Source organism: Melanotaenia boesemani, chromosome 12, assembly GCF_017639745.1.
Source record: "Melanotaenia boesemani isolate fMelBoe1 chromosome 12, fMelBoe1.pri, whole genome shotgun sequence".
Classification (NCBI taxonomy): Eukaryota; Metazoa; Chordata; class Actinopteri; order Atheriniformes; family Melanotaeniidae; genus Melanotaenia; species Melanotaenia boesemani.
The window spans coordinates 31,694,988-31,709,237 of NC_055693.1; the positions used below are offsets into that span (position 1 = coordinate 31,694,988).

At 40.3% G+C, this 14,250-nt stretch overlaps 1 protein-coding gene across 1 annotated transcript; it reads left to right on the forward strand.

Annotated features, from left to right (window-relative positions):
• Positions 1–1,396: 1,396 nt before the first annotated feature.
• Positions 1,397–14,250, forward strand: LOC121650132 (lanosterol synthase-like). The gene is made up of 21 exons (XM_042001460.1): positions 1,397–1,559; positions 1,809–1,947; positions 2,073–2,181; positions 2,598–2,719; positions 4,370–4,466; positions 4,564–4,699; positions 6,227–6,335; positions 7,511–7,629; positions 7,856–7,953; positions 8,061–8,088; positions 8,299–8,355; positions 8,479–8,550; positions 8,750–8,800; positions 8,901–9,050; positions 11,007–11,103; positions 11,350–11,455; positions 13,079–13,144; positions 13,223–13,303; positions 13,400–13,570; positions 13,667–13,745; positions 13,878–14,250. The coding sequence occupies exons 1-21, from the start codon at positions 1,527–1,529 to the stop codon at positions 14,013–14,015; spliced, it is 2,058 nt and encodes a 685-aa protein (XP_041857394.1). The 5' UTR covers positions 1,397–1,526; the 3' UTR covers positions 14,016–14,250.

Here is a 14,250-nt window from a genome sequence, read left to right on the forward strand (position 1 = left end):
CTTCAAAACAAAAAGACCTAGTCATGTTCTTTTTAAAAAAAATAATTAAATAAAAACAGCCTCTGTCATTTCTTTTTCTAAATGTAATGACTAAATATTGCATACTAGTGATTTACTTATTTAATACTCATTTATGACACTGTCCTGAAGGAGGACATTACTCTGTATCAACAACAAATGACTATAGGTGAAAAACATTCAACTAGTTGCTAATTATTCTCAGAATTCAACCCAGGTCTGACTCATCAGTGCTCAAAAAAAGAAAAAATGAGACAAAAAAAATCTCAGTCTCTACCGGGTTCAGTTAGTATGTTAAATTTTAAAGTTTTTTGGTAGGAAAATTAAATAAAAGATGAAAAAATGATGACTGGCTTGAAAGGGTTGCCTACAAAAAGCATGGCCAGATGGCTAAAGTTTGCAAAGTCGTGTTATTATGAAATTAGACGAATAAAATGAGACTGGAAACTCCACTTCTCTTCTTTCCATATGTACGGGCATTAAGCTGACAAGGAAGCGTCTCAGCACTTTTAAGGATGTCCAAATTCATGATATAGTTATGATGATTTTTAAACAAGAGCAGCTGGAGCCCGACAGCTGGTCTTGTTTACAGAGTTGTAATCTAGAGAGAAGAAAACAGTCACCCTGACCTCCTTTGCTTCACATCATTTAACACATACCGTACAAACACATGGATAAACCAGCACTAAAACTTATGACATGCTTCCTCTGAGAAGATTTAAACCTTAATTTCTGAAATTCAAGTGAAAAGTAAGGTTCAGTAACCATACAGTGAAAGATGTATATATGTGTAGACATATAAAACTATCCTCCAATCAGACTGCTGTTGGTGCAGAAGGAAGTTCTCTCGTTAAAGTGATGTTCTTATCTGTATTCCTGTGAGAGCTGATCTCTTCTCTCCACCCCTGACATCACTGCCACTTTACTCACTCACAAGTCAGAAAACCTTCATTCATAAATCAATTCTGGATTCGTCAGGTGGAGCTATGACGGAGGGGATGTGAGTATTTCTTTCTTCTTTGTTTGTCTTTTTTTGAGCTTAAACAACATTAATTCAAACGGCTCAAAGTAGTTCCACTTAAACCAGGAGCACCAGTTATCATGTTATATGATGAGTTAACTTTTTGATAATCAAGTCATCTCTGTTTAAACAAGTTATTACAGTCAAGCAACAAGGCCTTTAATTCATCACTAACACAAAATTATTAAATTAGTTAAAGAAAAAATAAGCAACACATGTTCTGATAAGGTCTCAATATAGAAGTTGTCTGGTTACTGTGATGATCTCCTCTAAATGAAATAATGGTAACAGCACATTTTAGTATATAAAATCATGAGGCGAACTACAACACAGTGTCTTCTATCTGCTCAGGTATCTGCGGAGGCGAGGGGGTCCTCACAAGACCGAACCAGCCACAGATCTGAGCCGCTGGAGGCTGACTAATGTGGAGGGCAGGCAGACCTGGTGCTACGTGGAAGACCAGGACACCCCAGACAGAGAGCAGAGCATGCTGGAAGCCCATTCTCTAGGACTGGACACTGTAAGCCTTCAGTTGTTTTCTCTTTTCTGAAATTAGACTGTCCTTTTTTATCCTGAATGGCACCAAACAAACTTTCTTGTAAATTTTTGTTGTAGATTCACTTTTTTGTGCTTCTCTCCAATTTTGGTTGAGTTCTTAAGAAGCAAATCCACTTGAAAACTAACGAACTATAAACAGACTTGTTAGAACAACTGAGTGAACTCATAAAATGAACATTTTCCTTCTGATTATTTCTGATTCTCCCCACAGAGTAAGTTTGTGGCCGACTCTCCTGCCGTCCACACTGCTGTGGATGCTGCTGTGAAAGGAATGAACTTCTACAGTCGCCTCCAAGGAGAGGATGGCCACTGGGCAGGGGACTATGGTGGACCTCTCATCCTGCTCCCAGGTAAATTATTCTTTTGTTTCCCACCAGACATGAGCACCATTTCTACTGCCATTCATGCAAAAATAATCCAGGAAGATTTGACAGCAGTTTTTTTTGTCATGAACTTTTTTTAATACACTTTCCAGGTCTCCTCATCACGTGTCACGTGGCTAAGATCCCTCTGCCTGAGGCCTGGAAAAAGGAGATGGTGAGGTACCTGCGCTCGGTTCAGCTGCCAGATGGAGGCTGGGGTCTGTAAGTCAACAGTGTCGGTGAAATCAATCCACACTCTCGGGGAAGATAAATTAATAGTGAAAGAGTGAAAATACAACATGTGTTCTTCATGTTTTTTATTCAAAGACCCTGTGAAGGAGTGCTGTGTTATCATCAAGGCAACACAGTGAGGGAAGACGATACAGAAATGATAAAGGCAGATAAATTTCAGCACATCCACAATCATTTTTATGAAGTTTTGATTATTTTAGAAACCAAAACAAGGTACAGAAGGAGTCATTAGTTATAAAGAGCAGTCTGAGTAGTAGCAATAATCTCAGTGACCTTCTATTCCTTCTTTACTTTATGCCACTTTGGAGCCTTGCAACCCAAACCCTGAAGTATGGGCATGGACCTCTTCTGTAAGATCTGTCCATGTTTTTCTTGTTTACCTGCAGACATATTGAAGATAAGTCTACTGTGTTCGGCACTGCACTGAACTACACCTCATTGAGGATCCTGGGAGTGGATCCTGATGACCCAGATATGGTTCGTGGCAGGAACAACCTCCAGAGCAAAGGTAGGAATAAACCAGGAACTGGTAACACACAGGTGGAGCAATGTCGTGCTTTACTAAAACATCCATTGATGAAGTGTTTTTTTTTTTTAAATATACTTATTTAATCCAACTCAGGGTTGTGGGTAAGCTGGGATCCTATCCACACATGCTCACACTCACTCCAGGGATCAGTTTAGATGAACCATTTAACCTGACATGCTTGACGCCTGCATGCTGGACTGTGGAAGGATGTGAATTCAAGCTCCACACAAAAAGCCTCCAGCCCAGATTTAAACCAAGGTCATTCTGGCTGTTAAATGACTGTGCACAACAAGACGCCACCAGACAAAATTGTGCAAAAACGAAGCCATCTGTTAATCTTTTAAGAGGTGAAGTTGACTTCTCTGGGCTCAGAGGGATCTGGAATAAAGAGTCACACAGTAGAAATGTGTTGTGATCAGTCTGATCAGTATCAAGTGTATTGTGGTAGAAGAATTAGTATTTCTGATGGTTGTTTTTTTAACAACGTTGATGCTGTGTGTTCTGAACCAGAGAACAGGACCATCCAAGTGCCAAAGTCAGGCTCTGTGAGTGTATGGGTTTATATTACTGGCTTTAGCTAAAGTTTCACACTTTCTGTGGCAGCAGAATAATCACAGAAATGTTTAATGGAGATTTTAGAGCAACAAATGCTGCCATCAAGAGAACTTATTTACCAGGGATGTCATACATTTTTCAACAGGACTATGCAAACCCACATTCTGCTCATATTAGAGAGGTATGGCTGCAGAAGAAACGAGTGCAGGTACTGAACTGGTCGGCCTGTAGTCTTCTCTCTAGTCTTAATCTATTAACCCTCTGTACAGAAAATATATTGATACCTTAAAACAAACAAACAAACAAGGATACTGTATACCTTTCCTTAAAGTAACACTATGTGACGTTCTGACTTTAAAATATGTGCTTCTGACTTATTTTGATTTATTCTACACATTCCTGGAGCCGTCATTGTTTCCTCCAGTGTCCTAAAGCTGACTAACTGCATGTCACATCTTTGGTTTCCAGCCTTCCAGTTTAGAGAAGAGACAGGTTGCAAGCAAGATGTGGAATTAGTCTTCATTAGGGGACACCAACGTGTTTGTATGCTTCCTCTGTCACATGCTCTGTATCCTCATCAGCTCAGTAGGGTGTCTTTCTAACTTGGTTTTCCTAATAAACTTATAATAAACCACCATCATAAAACATGTTAGCATTGGAGAAACATGTATCTGCCCTCTGGTGGTATAAAATGGTAATAAGTTTAGGCTTTCTTTGAAGATAAGGCCAGTTTTATTCACTTACGTTGCTTGGTGCATTACTGCTACATTGGTGTTTAGGTGGTTAATATTTTTAGCATTTTAATGATGTTTTTTACATTATTTATTCGTATTCAATTGTGTACATTTTTGACCAGTATCCAGTCTTCTTATCTGAGTATGCGTGAGAATGTGTGTGGCAGTGACTGTTTGCATCTCTTGGAGAGCTGTTTATAATTTTGTTCTGTTGTTTTTGAGTGTGGTGACAATAAACATTCATTTATTCATATTCTTACACAGTTTAAGGCAAGTTTTCAGGAACAACATGACAAAAATCACCTGGACTACTGAAGCTCTCTGTGTGGTTGGTGTGCAGGTGGTGCTGTTGGGATTCCATCATGGGGTAAATTCTGGTTGTCTATTTTAAACGTCTACAGCTGGGAGGGGATGAACACATTACTACCAGAGATGTGGTAAGAACCAACCGTCCATGTTGTTCTCTTCAACCAGAGATGAACATTTCCTCTCTAAAAATCGACCTGCTCTAAAAACAGCTGTGTCTGTTTTCAGGTTGTTCCCCACCTGGATGCCAGCCCACCCCTCCACCCTGTGGTGTCACTGTCGTCAGGTCTACCTGCCCATGAGTTTCTGTTATGCTGTCAGGCTGACTGCAGAGGAAGACCCCCTGGTTCTCAGCCTCAGACAGGTGCCAGACCCTCCATGAACCACAAGAGGGCTCATTGCATTAAGACTTGACAATTTCTTTCAGTTCATAGTTCATTTTTACTATGTGATGTCTCTCATAGTTAAATGAAAATTGTCAGACTGCTCTCTACATTGTGTTGTGTTGTGTCTGTTCACCTTAAATTTTATATTTTAAATTTTTACTTGCAAATTTTTATAAGTGAAAAACTGCCTGCAGTGTCCTGTTTAAGCTTTTTATAACAGTCAAGGTGGATGGACTTTATGAATATCGCAACACAACGGAATTTAAATCTATTTCTTAATATTAACAGCTTAATTTCTTCCTGTCGTTTCCATACGTTTAAGGAGTTTATTTTTTCTTAAATCAGGGATCTGCAACGTCGGCCCTTGAGGGCTGGTGTCCTGCAGGTTGTAGCTGTCTCCCTGCTGTAACACACCTGATTCAGATTAATGGGTCATTAGCAGGCTTGTACAGAACTTGACAACAAACTGTTGGAGAACCATTTCATTGCAGTCAGGTGTGTTGCAGCAAGGAAACATCTAAAACCTGCAGGAGAGTGTTCCTCGATGACTGGAGTTTCTGATCCCTGACCTAAATCTGTCTCATATGTTCAGTTATGTAAGTGTAGAATGTAGACATGTAGAAACTAAACAGTGCTAAAGCAGATGGAGGAATGTGTTGTAAATAATTAGTTTACCTGGCGACAGGCTAGGAAACAAGAGCACCTCAGAGAGGCAAAGTTTCAGATGGGCAAACATTCAGCAGCCAGCAAAATACTGCATCTACAAACTGTGGAGCAAATTCAGAAAATATCTTTTAATATAAGATTTCAAATATGCAGTACACAATATCACCAGTGGAGTCTGAAAACCTGTAGAAATCCCTGTATGCATGCTTCTCCCCACCAGCCCCTGCAGCCGCCCTCTTCGGGCTTCCCAGCGCTGTTGTTTGTATATTCTCTCCTGGTCTAACACATGGGATGTTCGGCCAACGGGGATCTGGTGTGTCGTTTGCTCTAACTGCATCCATCCAGCTGTTCTGCTACTACCTCAGCACCTGATTGTGCCGTCGCTCTGCATCAGGGCTTCCTTGCATCCCGACATGTGAACATGATCCAGAAACATCTGCATCTTTTCTGGGACAAAAGGAAAAAAGACAAAAAGCAGTCAAACTGAAAACTGAAAGTAGAAAACTGATTTGTCGTCAGATGGATCAAAAGTGGAGCTTTTATTTTTTTTTTTTATAGATGTTTCTGCCATCAAAATTAAAGATGAGCTCATAATTTTCATGAAATAGTGTCTTCAGCTTTCAACATTTAATTTTTTAAGGTTTTATTGATGAGTAAAATTTTGGTTTACTGGTTGTGTATTGTAGTAATGTGTAATTACAGGAGTGTCTACAAATTTTTGACTGGTACTATAAGGTGATTATATTAATAAGGTTTTTTTTTATTATTATTTTTATGTCTCTAGGCATCATGAACATAAAAACTACGTGAGTGTTTGTTTAACTTATTTAATCCTCTAGGAGCTGTATGTCCAGGATTATTCCACCATTAACTGGCCTGCTCAGAGGAACAATGTGGCAACATGTGACATGTACACACCTCACAGCACACTGCTGAACTTCGCCTACAGTATGTATGCACAACACAATGATGATTAACCCGCTAACAACACCCATGGAACAGCTAATAATAAGAAACGTTTTACGTTGTCAGCAATTGTGTGTTCATGCATTTACAGTTGTATTTTCAAGTTTTGTAAGTGAATTTGGAAGCAGGGATACATGGTTTTCCTCTGATCTTCAGGCATCCATCAAAATGCTTAAAAATGAACAATAAATGTGGTTAAATCTTATTTTTCTGCAATAACACAGTGGCTTGCAGTAAAGGTAAAAGCATGTGTTTTAAAACTCCTTTTCCTAAATAATATCTGATGCAGCCAGTTACCTACAGAAGTCACATAATTAATCAAATAAGGTGCAGCTTTTGGCAGATTAAACCACATAATTTCTGTGAGAAGCTCCCTGAACATTTAGAAGAAGGTCCTCTGGCCAGATGAAACTAAAATGAACTTCAGTGAAAACTCCAAGAACTCCATCCCTGCAGGGAAACGCGGTGATAGCAGCATCATTTTGTGATTTTTTTCATCTGCATGGACTGTGGAACTGGTCAGAACTGAGAGAATGAAGGATGGAGCGAAATCCATGGAAATTCTGGAGGAAAACTGTTTCATTCCTCCAGATATGTGAGACTGGGATGGAGGTCCCAGCAGGACAATGACCCTCAGCATCCTGCTGAAGAAATGAGTTTAGATGGTCTAGTCAAAGGCTGGACCTCTAACCTCTAACTAACAGAGAACAGCCCATGTATGACTTAAATCTTTAAGTCATTCCATGGGCTGTTTGAATACATACAGTATGTAGCATGCACCTTTTTTTTTTAAATGCAACCCTTTGAAACCCGACCCAAGAAAAAATGGAGAGAAAAATCAAACATTTTTTTAATCTAAACTTTATATTTGGCCCTTTAATAAAATGTAAAAGAATAATTAACAAATATATTTTTGTATATTTAACATTTATTACCATGTGATATGTCCAAACTACTGTTGTAAAGGCTTCTGGCTCCTAGTTTCCACCAGGGGGCAGAAGACAGGTATCAGATTGTGTACAACAGCGTTTTGAGCAGATTTTACAATAAACTGATTCAAAAGGTCTCAGAAACTGTATGTTTCAAATATGATACCTGTGGCATTATAGGGATAAATAACAGTAAAAATACCAAACACTGTTCCTGTTTCTTTTCAGTGGTTTTGAATGTGTATGAAGCCCACCACAGCACCACACTGAGAGAAAAGGCTGTCAAAGAGCTGTACGAACACATCCAGGCTGATGACCGCTTCACCAAATTTATCAGCATCGGACCGGTAATAAATATTCACATATCCCAAAGGAAAAGTTAGGAAGGAAAAGAGGATAGCTGCGTTATGAGATAAGAAAACACACTTAAATAGAACATGTTAAATAAAACAAGATGCATGAAGTCAAAGAAACTAGCAAAATATAACACTTATTTTCATGGTTTCATATCATTCGATGCAAAACTTTGAAAAAATGAAGGTTTAAAATTAAACGGTTTGCTTTTCTCTTCAGATCTCCAAGACTATCAATATGCTGGTTCGCTGGCATGTCGACGGTCCCTCCTCACCAGCTTTTCAGGAGCATGTGTCCAGGATCCCCGACTACCTCTGGTCAGTCAGCTGCCACCTAAATGATTATTAACAAAACAAAACACACTCATGGAGCTGAAAATGATGAAAGATGAAAACAGGCTGATGGTGAGTTTTCTGTATTGCAGGTTGGGATTGGACGGCATGAAAATGCAGGTGAAATTTTTCTTCTATTTTTGGCTCATTTTGGAAGATTAAAGTGCTCAGACAGGCACAAAATGATGAGTGAAAACTACCAGAGCATCAATTTGATCTGACTTCTTTAATGAGACCCACTTATTTGACCTCCTAATGTCAATAAATCCATAGTTTCATACGTTGTTTTGTCTCATAAAAGAAGTTTCATGTCATTTCTCTTCCTTATAGGGAATAAATGGATCTCAGCTCTGGGACACTTGTTTTGCTGTCCAGGCTTTTCTTGAGGTAACATAAAAATATCCTGCCAGACTTCCAGTGTTTTAAGCTAAACTTGGCCACAACATGTTGTACTGAGTTAAAAAATATAAGAGTTTTAATCATTTTATGCGTATGTTTGAAATCTTTTAGGCAGGAGCCCAAAAAGACCCCAGACTGGCAGGATGTCTTTGTGAAGCCCATCACTTTCTCACCATCACTCAGGTACATTAACCAGGCATCTCACCCACCAGTGGAAACAAACACTACTTATAAAACACGTCCTTTCCTGAGCTGAAGAAACCTTCCTAAACTTGATGCTCTGTTAACGGCAGCACCGAAGGCATTCAGGAGAACCAAAGATCAAAGCTGTGACATGAATGTTTGCTTCTCTTCTAAATGTTTTCTCATGTCACTCATCCAGATACCCGAGAATCCTCCTGAATACCAGAAATACTACAGACACAACAGCAAGGTACAGCCAATATTACACAATACCAACGCTTTCTTTTTAAATTCCCTCCAAACAGAAAAGGAAATCCATGTGTGTGTACGTCTGTGTCCCTGTTTGTCAGGGAGGTTTCCCCTTCAGTACTCGTGACCATGGTTGGGTCGTGGCTGACTGCACTGCAGAGGGCCTGAAGTCCCTGATGCTGCTGGAGGAGCTCTGTCCCTCCATCAGGGAGCCCGTCCCCACCGAGCGTCTGTATGATGCTGTCAATGTGGTGAGTTTTTCTATTTCTTCAAACCTTTATTTAACCAGTACAAAGGAAGTGATGTTATGTTTTTTTCCAGCCAGTTTCACTGTGAAAATTTAAAGACATTTAATGTTTAATGCCAACAATGCATAAATCTTTTTTTTAAAAAAAGCATGTGTATGTGTTTGCATACAATACATACAGAGTCCATCCAGTTTTATCTCCTCACACCTAAACTATTGCAGCAGCCTTTTCACACGTCTTTCCCAGAAATCCATCAATCCAGCTGCCACATGTTTAACTGCAACCTAGAAAAGACAGCACATTAGTTCTGTTTGCGTCTTAGATTTGCTCCCAGTATGTTTGAGAAATGATTTCAAGATTTTACTGTTGAGTTGTAAAGTCCTTCATGGCCTCTCACCCTGATATTATCAAACCTTTTACAGCCTTTTAAAAAGCTGAAAGCCAGACAGTGAACGACTTGTGTTGTGGAAATTTCATTTATTCCCTTTACTATATTGTGTTATACTGATCACTCTCAAGGTAAACAGATTGTTTAAGTTCTTGGTAATAGAGTTTAATGCTGAGTAGCCTGTTGCTATTGTAAAAGTGGATGCATTCCTTAGAGCAGTTCACACTGACCTGTGTGACTCATCTGATACTAGCCAGATACCTTCACGATGACCCAGCAGGGCATCCTGCCTTAATGTCACTGGGGTTGTTTATGTGCGTCAATAAAATGCAAAAGCTCATTAGGTTTGCTGAAGTGTCTAATCCTGTGTGAGGAACAGACAATCTCTTTGTTTATAATTTACAAGATATATGATTCTGCTTAAAAGATGCTGCATGTGTGTTTCTTATCAGATTCTCTTCAGATCTCTGTGCTGTCAGACCTCTGAACAGTCTCTCGAATTGCAATTCTATTCTTTGTATTTTAATTCTGTGTTCAATAAACTTGTAATCATTTTTCACTTCAGAACCAGACTCGTCATCCTTGACAGAGTAACTTTTTTGCCTCTACACTTGACTCTTGTCTTAGCTCCTGTTGTCCTTTTTGTTTTGTCCTCTCTTAGTCCAGTGATGTTTTCTTAGGTTTCTCTGTTGAATCAGCCACGGTGTGTTCAAAACAGCCGGCGTGTTTATATCTGCTGCTAGCGTGTGATGCATCCGTAAAGCGAAACCCGTCAGTAACGTCACGCGCCGTCCCAGATGAAAAGTTGCATAGTGTGGTTTCTCAGCCTCGCAAGGCTGCTGGGCAGCGACGGCTCCAGAAATGCACATAACAGATGTCACTGTGCCATTAAATGCATCCAGACATGAAGTTTTATGGTCAGAAAGGAACGTAATACATCTTTAAATTCTGGAATGAGCAACCAGAGGAAATCAGGTCAATAGTTAGTGTCTCATTTTAAATCTCTTCCTAGAGTGTGTAAGACTTACTGACATGGAGTGGTAAAGATGGGCATAGGAAATATAAAAAGCCAAGCATGGTGGTGAATGTTATGAACATGTTTTCATCGTTGAGTGGATCCAGTGACCTCAGGTGCAGCTATGACTGCACTACAGGTAACTACTTCAAAATCTTCTACATGTGTAGACCTGGTTGTTGCTGTATGTATCTTCATAATCCACCATAAATTTGCAATAGACACATCCGGACATCTGCAGTAGACAGACAGTATCGGGCAAATACAGAGGTTATTCTTGGGATTCTGGAAACATATTCCAGAATCCCAAGAATAACCTCTGTAAATTCATTCATTCAGCATTTTCCATACCTGCTTTCGGCTATCCAAGGTCCACCTTGGACAAGTCACCACTCCATCACAGAGACAAACAAACCATATATTCTTATAATCCCTATCTAATCCCTATCTAATTATGACCAAACACTTCAGACAACAGAGACATTTCAGCTGCCTGTCCTGTTGTAATCTTGCAACATTTTCACCTTTTCTTCATGTTTCTGTCGTATCTTTGTAGCTGCTGAGCATGAGAAACACAGATGGTGGGTTTGCCACATATGAAACTAAGAGAGGAGGGAGACTCCTGGAGCTGCTCAACCCCTCTGAGGTATTTGGTAAGTCTCTTAATGATATTATACCAAATACCTATAATCAACAAAGTGACATAAAAGCCTTTGCTTGCCTCTGCTGATGCTGCCAGGACCTTGACTCACCTGCAATGTTGATGTGAAACCAGGAAACCAACCGACCTTTAGAAGCTGGAAAACTTTTAGGACCTTATCTTCATCTGTAGGGAGTGAAAAAGAGGATCCAGTATGTGTTGTGAAATGTATGATCATTTCTTTCTTTGTCTGCAACAGGCAACATAATGATAGATTATTCATACGTGGAGTGTACCTCGGCAGTAATGCAGGCTCTGAGGCACTTCCAGAAAAACTACCCTGATCACCGTGCTGAGGAGATTAGGTACACAAGAAACCCTGGGTTTTTCTCTGTTTACATATTACCTGATTTCCCAAACACGTGGGATGCTGTGCACAATGTAAATAAAAAACAGAACACAATGCTTTGCTAATCTCACTAACCCATATTTTATTTCCAATAAAATAGTAGCAATATATCAAATGCTGAAACTGAGAAATTTTATAATTTCATGGAAAACATGAGCTCATTTTAAATCTGATGGCAGCAACATGTTTGTAAAAAGTAGGAACAGGAGCAACAAAAGGCTGGAAAAGTAATTGGTGCATGTCAAAAACAACTGGAGGAACATTTGACAGTTAATTAGGTTAAATGGCAACAAGTCAGTAACATTACTGGGTATAAAAGGAGCATTTCAGAGAGGCAGAGTCTCTCAGATGTAAAGATGGACAGAGGTTCACCAATCTGAGACAAACTGAGTTTAAAAATTTAGGAACGATTTCTCAATGAAAATTGTGGAAGATTAAAAATATCATCTACAGAGTCAGAGAATCAGGAGGAATCTCTGTGTGCATGCAACAAGACAAAAACTGGATGTTGGTGATCTTGGGGTCCTCAAGCAGCACTGCATCAAAACCAGACATGATCCTCTACTGGAAACCACTGCATGGACTCAGGAAGACTTCCAGAAATCACTGTCTGTGAACACAGTTCACCCTGAAATCCACAAATGCAGGTTAAAGCTCCATCATGCAAAGAAGAAGCCAGATGTGAACAGGATCCTAAATGACTGTAGAATAGAATAGGATCCAGAAACAGCGCCGTCTTCTCTGGACCAAAGCTTATTTAAATGGTCTGAGGCAAAGTGGAAAACTGTTCTGTGGTGAGTTGAGTGAAAATGTGAAATTCTTTCTGGAAAGCATGGACGGTGTGTCCTGCAGACTAAAGAGGAGAGGGAGCATCCAGCTTGTTATCAGTGGACAGGTGAAAAGCTGCATCTCTGATGGGATGGGGCTGCATTAGTGCCTATGGCGTGGACAGCTTCCACATCTGTGGAAGCTCCATCAATGCTGAAAAGTACATGGAGGTTTTAGAGCAACATCTGCTCCCATCCAGACAACGTCTCTTTCAGGGAAGACCTTGCAGATTTCAGCAAGACGATGCTGAACCACATCCTGCATCCATCACAGCAGCATGGCTTCACAGGAGAAGAGTCCAGCTGCTGAACTGGCCTGCCTGCAGTCCAGAACTTTCACCAATACACAACATCTGGAGCATCATGGAAGCAGAAATCCAGCAACCAAGGTCCAGGACTGTAGAGCAGCTAGAATCCTGCATCAGACCAGAATGGGACAACATTCCTCTCCTAAAACTCCAGCAACTGGTCTCCTCACTTCCCAGATGTTTACAGACATGTTAAAAGAAGAGATGCTACACCATGCGAAACATCACCCTGGAACTACTTTTTACAGACGTGTTCCTGCCTTCAGAGTCACAATCAGCTCATATTTTCCATGAAATGATAAAATGTTTCAGTCTCATCATCTGATATGTTGTTTATGTTCTACTGGGAATAAAATATGAGTTGATGAGATTTGCAGATCATCGTATTCTGTATGCATTTTCAGATTATTATTGAGGTTAAAGAGGAAACTGTTTTTTCTTCAGGTCCACTCTAAGAGACGGACTGGAGTACTGCAGAAAGACGCAGAGACCTGATGGGTCCTGGGAAGGGTGGGTGTAGACTTGGTGTTTTACTACCTAAAACCTAACAAACAGGTTATAATCAGTCTTTTTGTTTCTTGCGTTCAGCTCCTGGGGAGTGTGCTTGACATATGGAACCTGGTTTGGCCTCGAAGCTTTTGCCTGCATGGGCCACATCTACAAGAAGGAGTAAGTTAAAAAGGTCAAGTTAAAAAAAGCTATGAGAACTCTTGATGGTGCTGAACAGGACTTGTGAACCAACATAGCTGCATTCTTTGTGATCAGGGACGTGTGTGAGGAGGTTCAGAAAGCTTGTCAGTTCCTGCTGGACCGGCAGATGTCGGACGGAGGGTGGGGGGAGGACTTTGAGTCTTGTGAGCAGCGTTGTTACATCCAGAGCAGCACTGCTCAGATCCACAACACCTGCTGGGCTTTGTTAGGACTCATGGCTGTGAGGTAAAGAATAACTCAGATTTGATTAGGGTGTGTTTTGTTCAGATTGAAGTGTTTCCATCCATCATTTTCAACAAATCTCTTGTTGTGTATAAGCAGACATCCCAACCAGCAGGCCATAGAGAGAGGCGTTCGCCTCCTGATTGATAAGCAGCTGCCCAGTGGAGACTGGCCACAGGTGATTCTGCAAGTTACAACCCATACACTCAACATTATACTGCTTTTACTCTGCCATGAATCCAAATAAGGACATGATACAATGATGGTATGAAATATAATAGTAGATTTATCTGTTTTTCCTCCTTTCCAGGAGAACATCGCAGGTGTGACCAACAAGAGCTGTGCCATTAGCTACACCTCCTACAGAAACGTCTTCCCAGTCTGGACTCTGGGTCGCTTCTCACAGCTTTACCCCAGCAGTCCACTGGCTGGGAAGGTGAAGCTGTGACCACCTTCAGAGAAAACCTCAGACTATAATCCAGGATGAGAGGACTAAATGTCTTCAGCTAATGCAGAGAAGGACAGCATAGTTTGTGATTCGGAGAATGTGAACCAAGGACACATCAGCTGTTTCCAGGAATGAGTTCACCAGATAACACATTTTATTCTGTGAAATATTTTCTGATAACATTCCAGTATGATTTATCCACCAAATATACTCCTTGACATATAGTGATAATCGA

What these genes read in the sequence shown, in the direction of transcription:
- LOC121650132 (XM_042001460.1), top strand. Translation starts at nt 1,527, where the DNA reads ATGCTGGAAGCCCATTCTCTAGGACTGGACACT. An exon ending in CCAGATGGAGGCTGGGGTCT is followed by an intron (nt 2,182 to 2,597) that starts GTAAGTCAACAG and finishes GTTTACCTGCAG; the next exon opens with ACATATTGAAGATAAGTCTA. An exon ending in AATTTATCAGCATCGGACCG is followed by an intron (nt 7,630 to 7,855) that starts GTAATAAATATT and finishes TTTTCTCTTCAG; the next exon opens with ATCTCCAAGACTATCAATAT.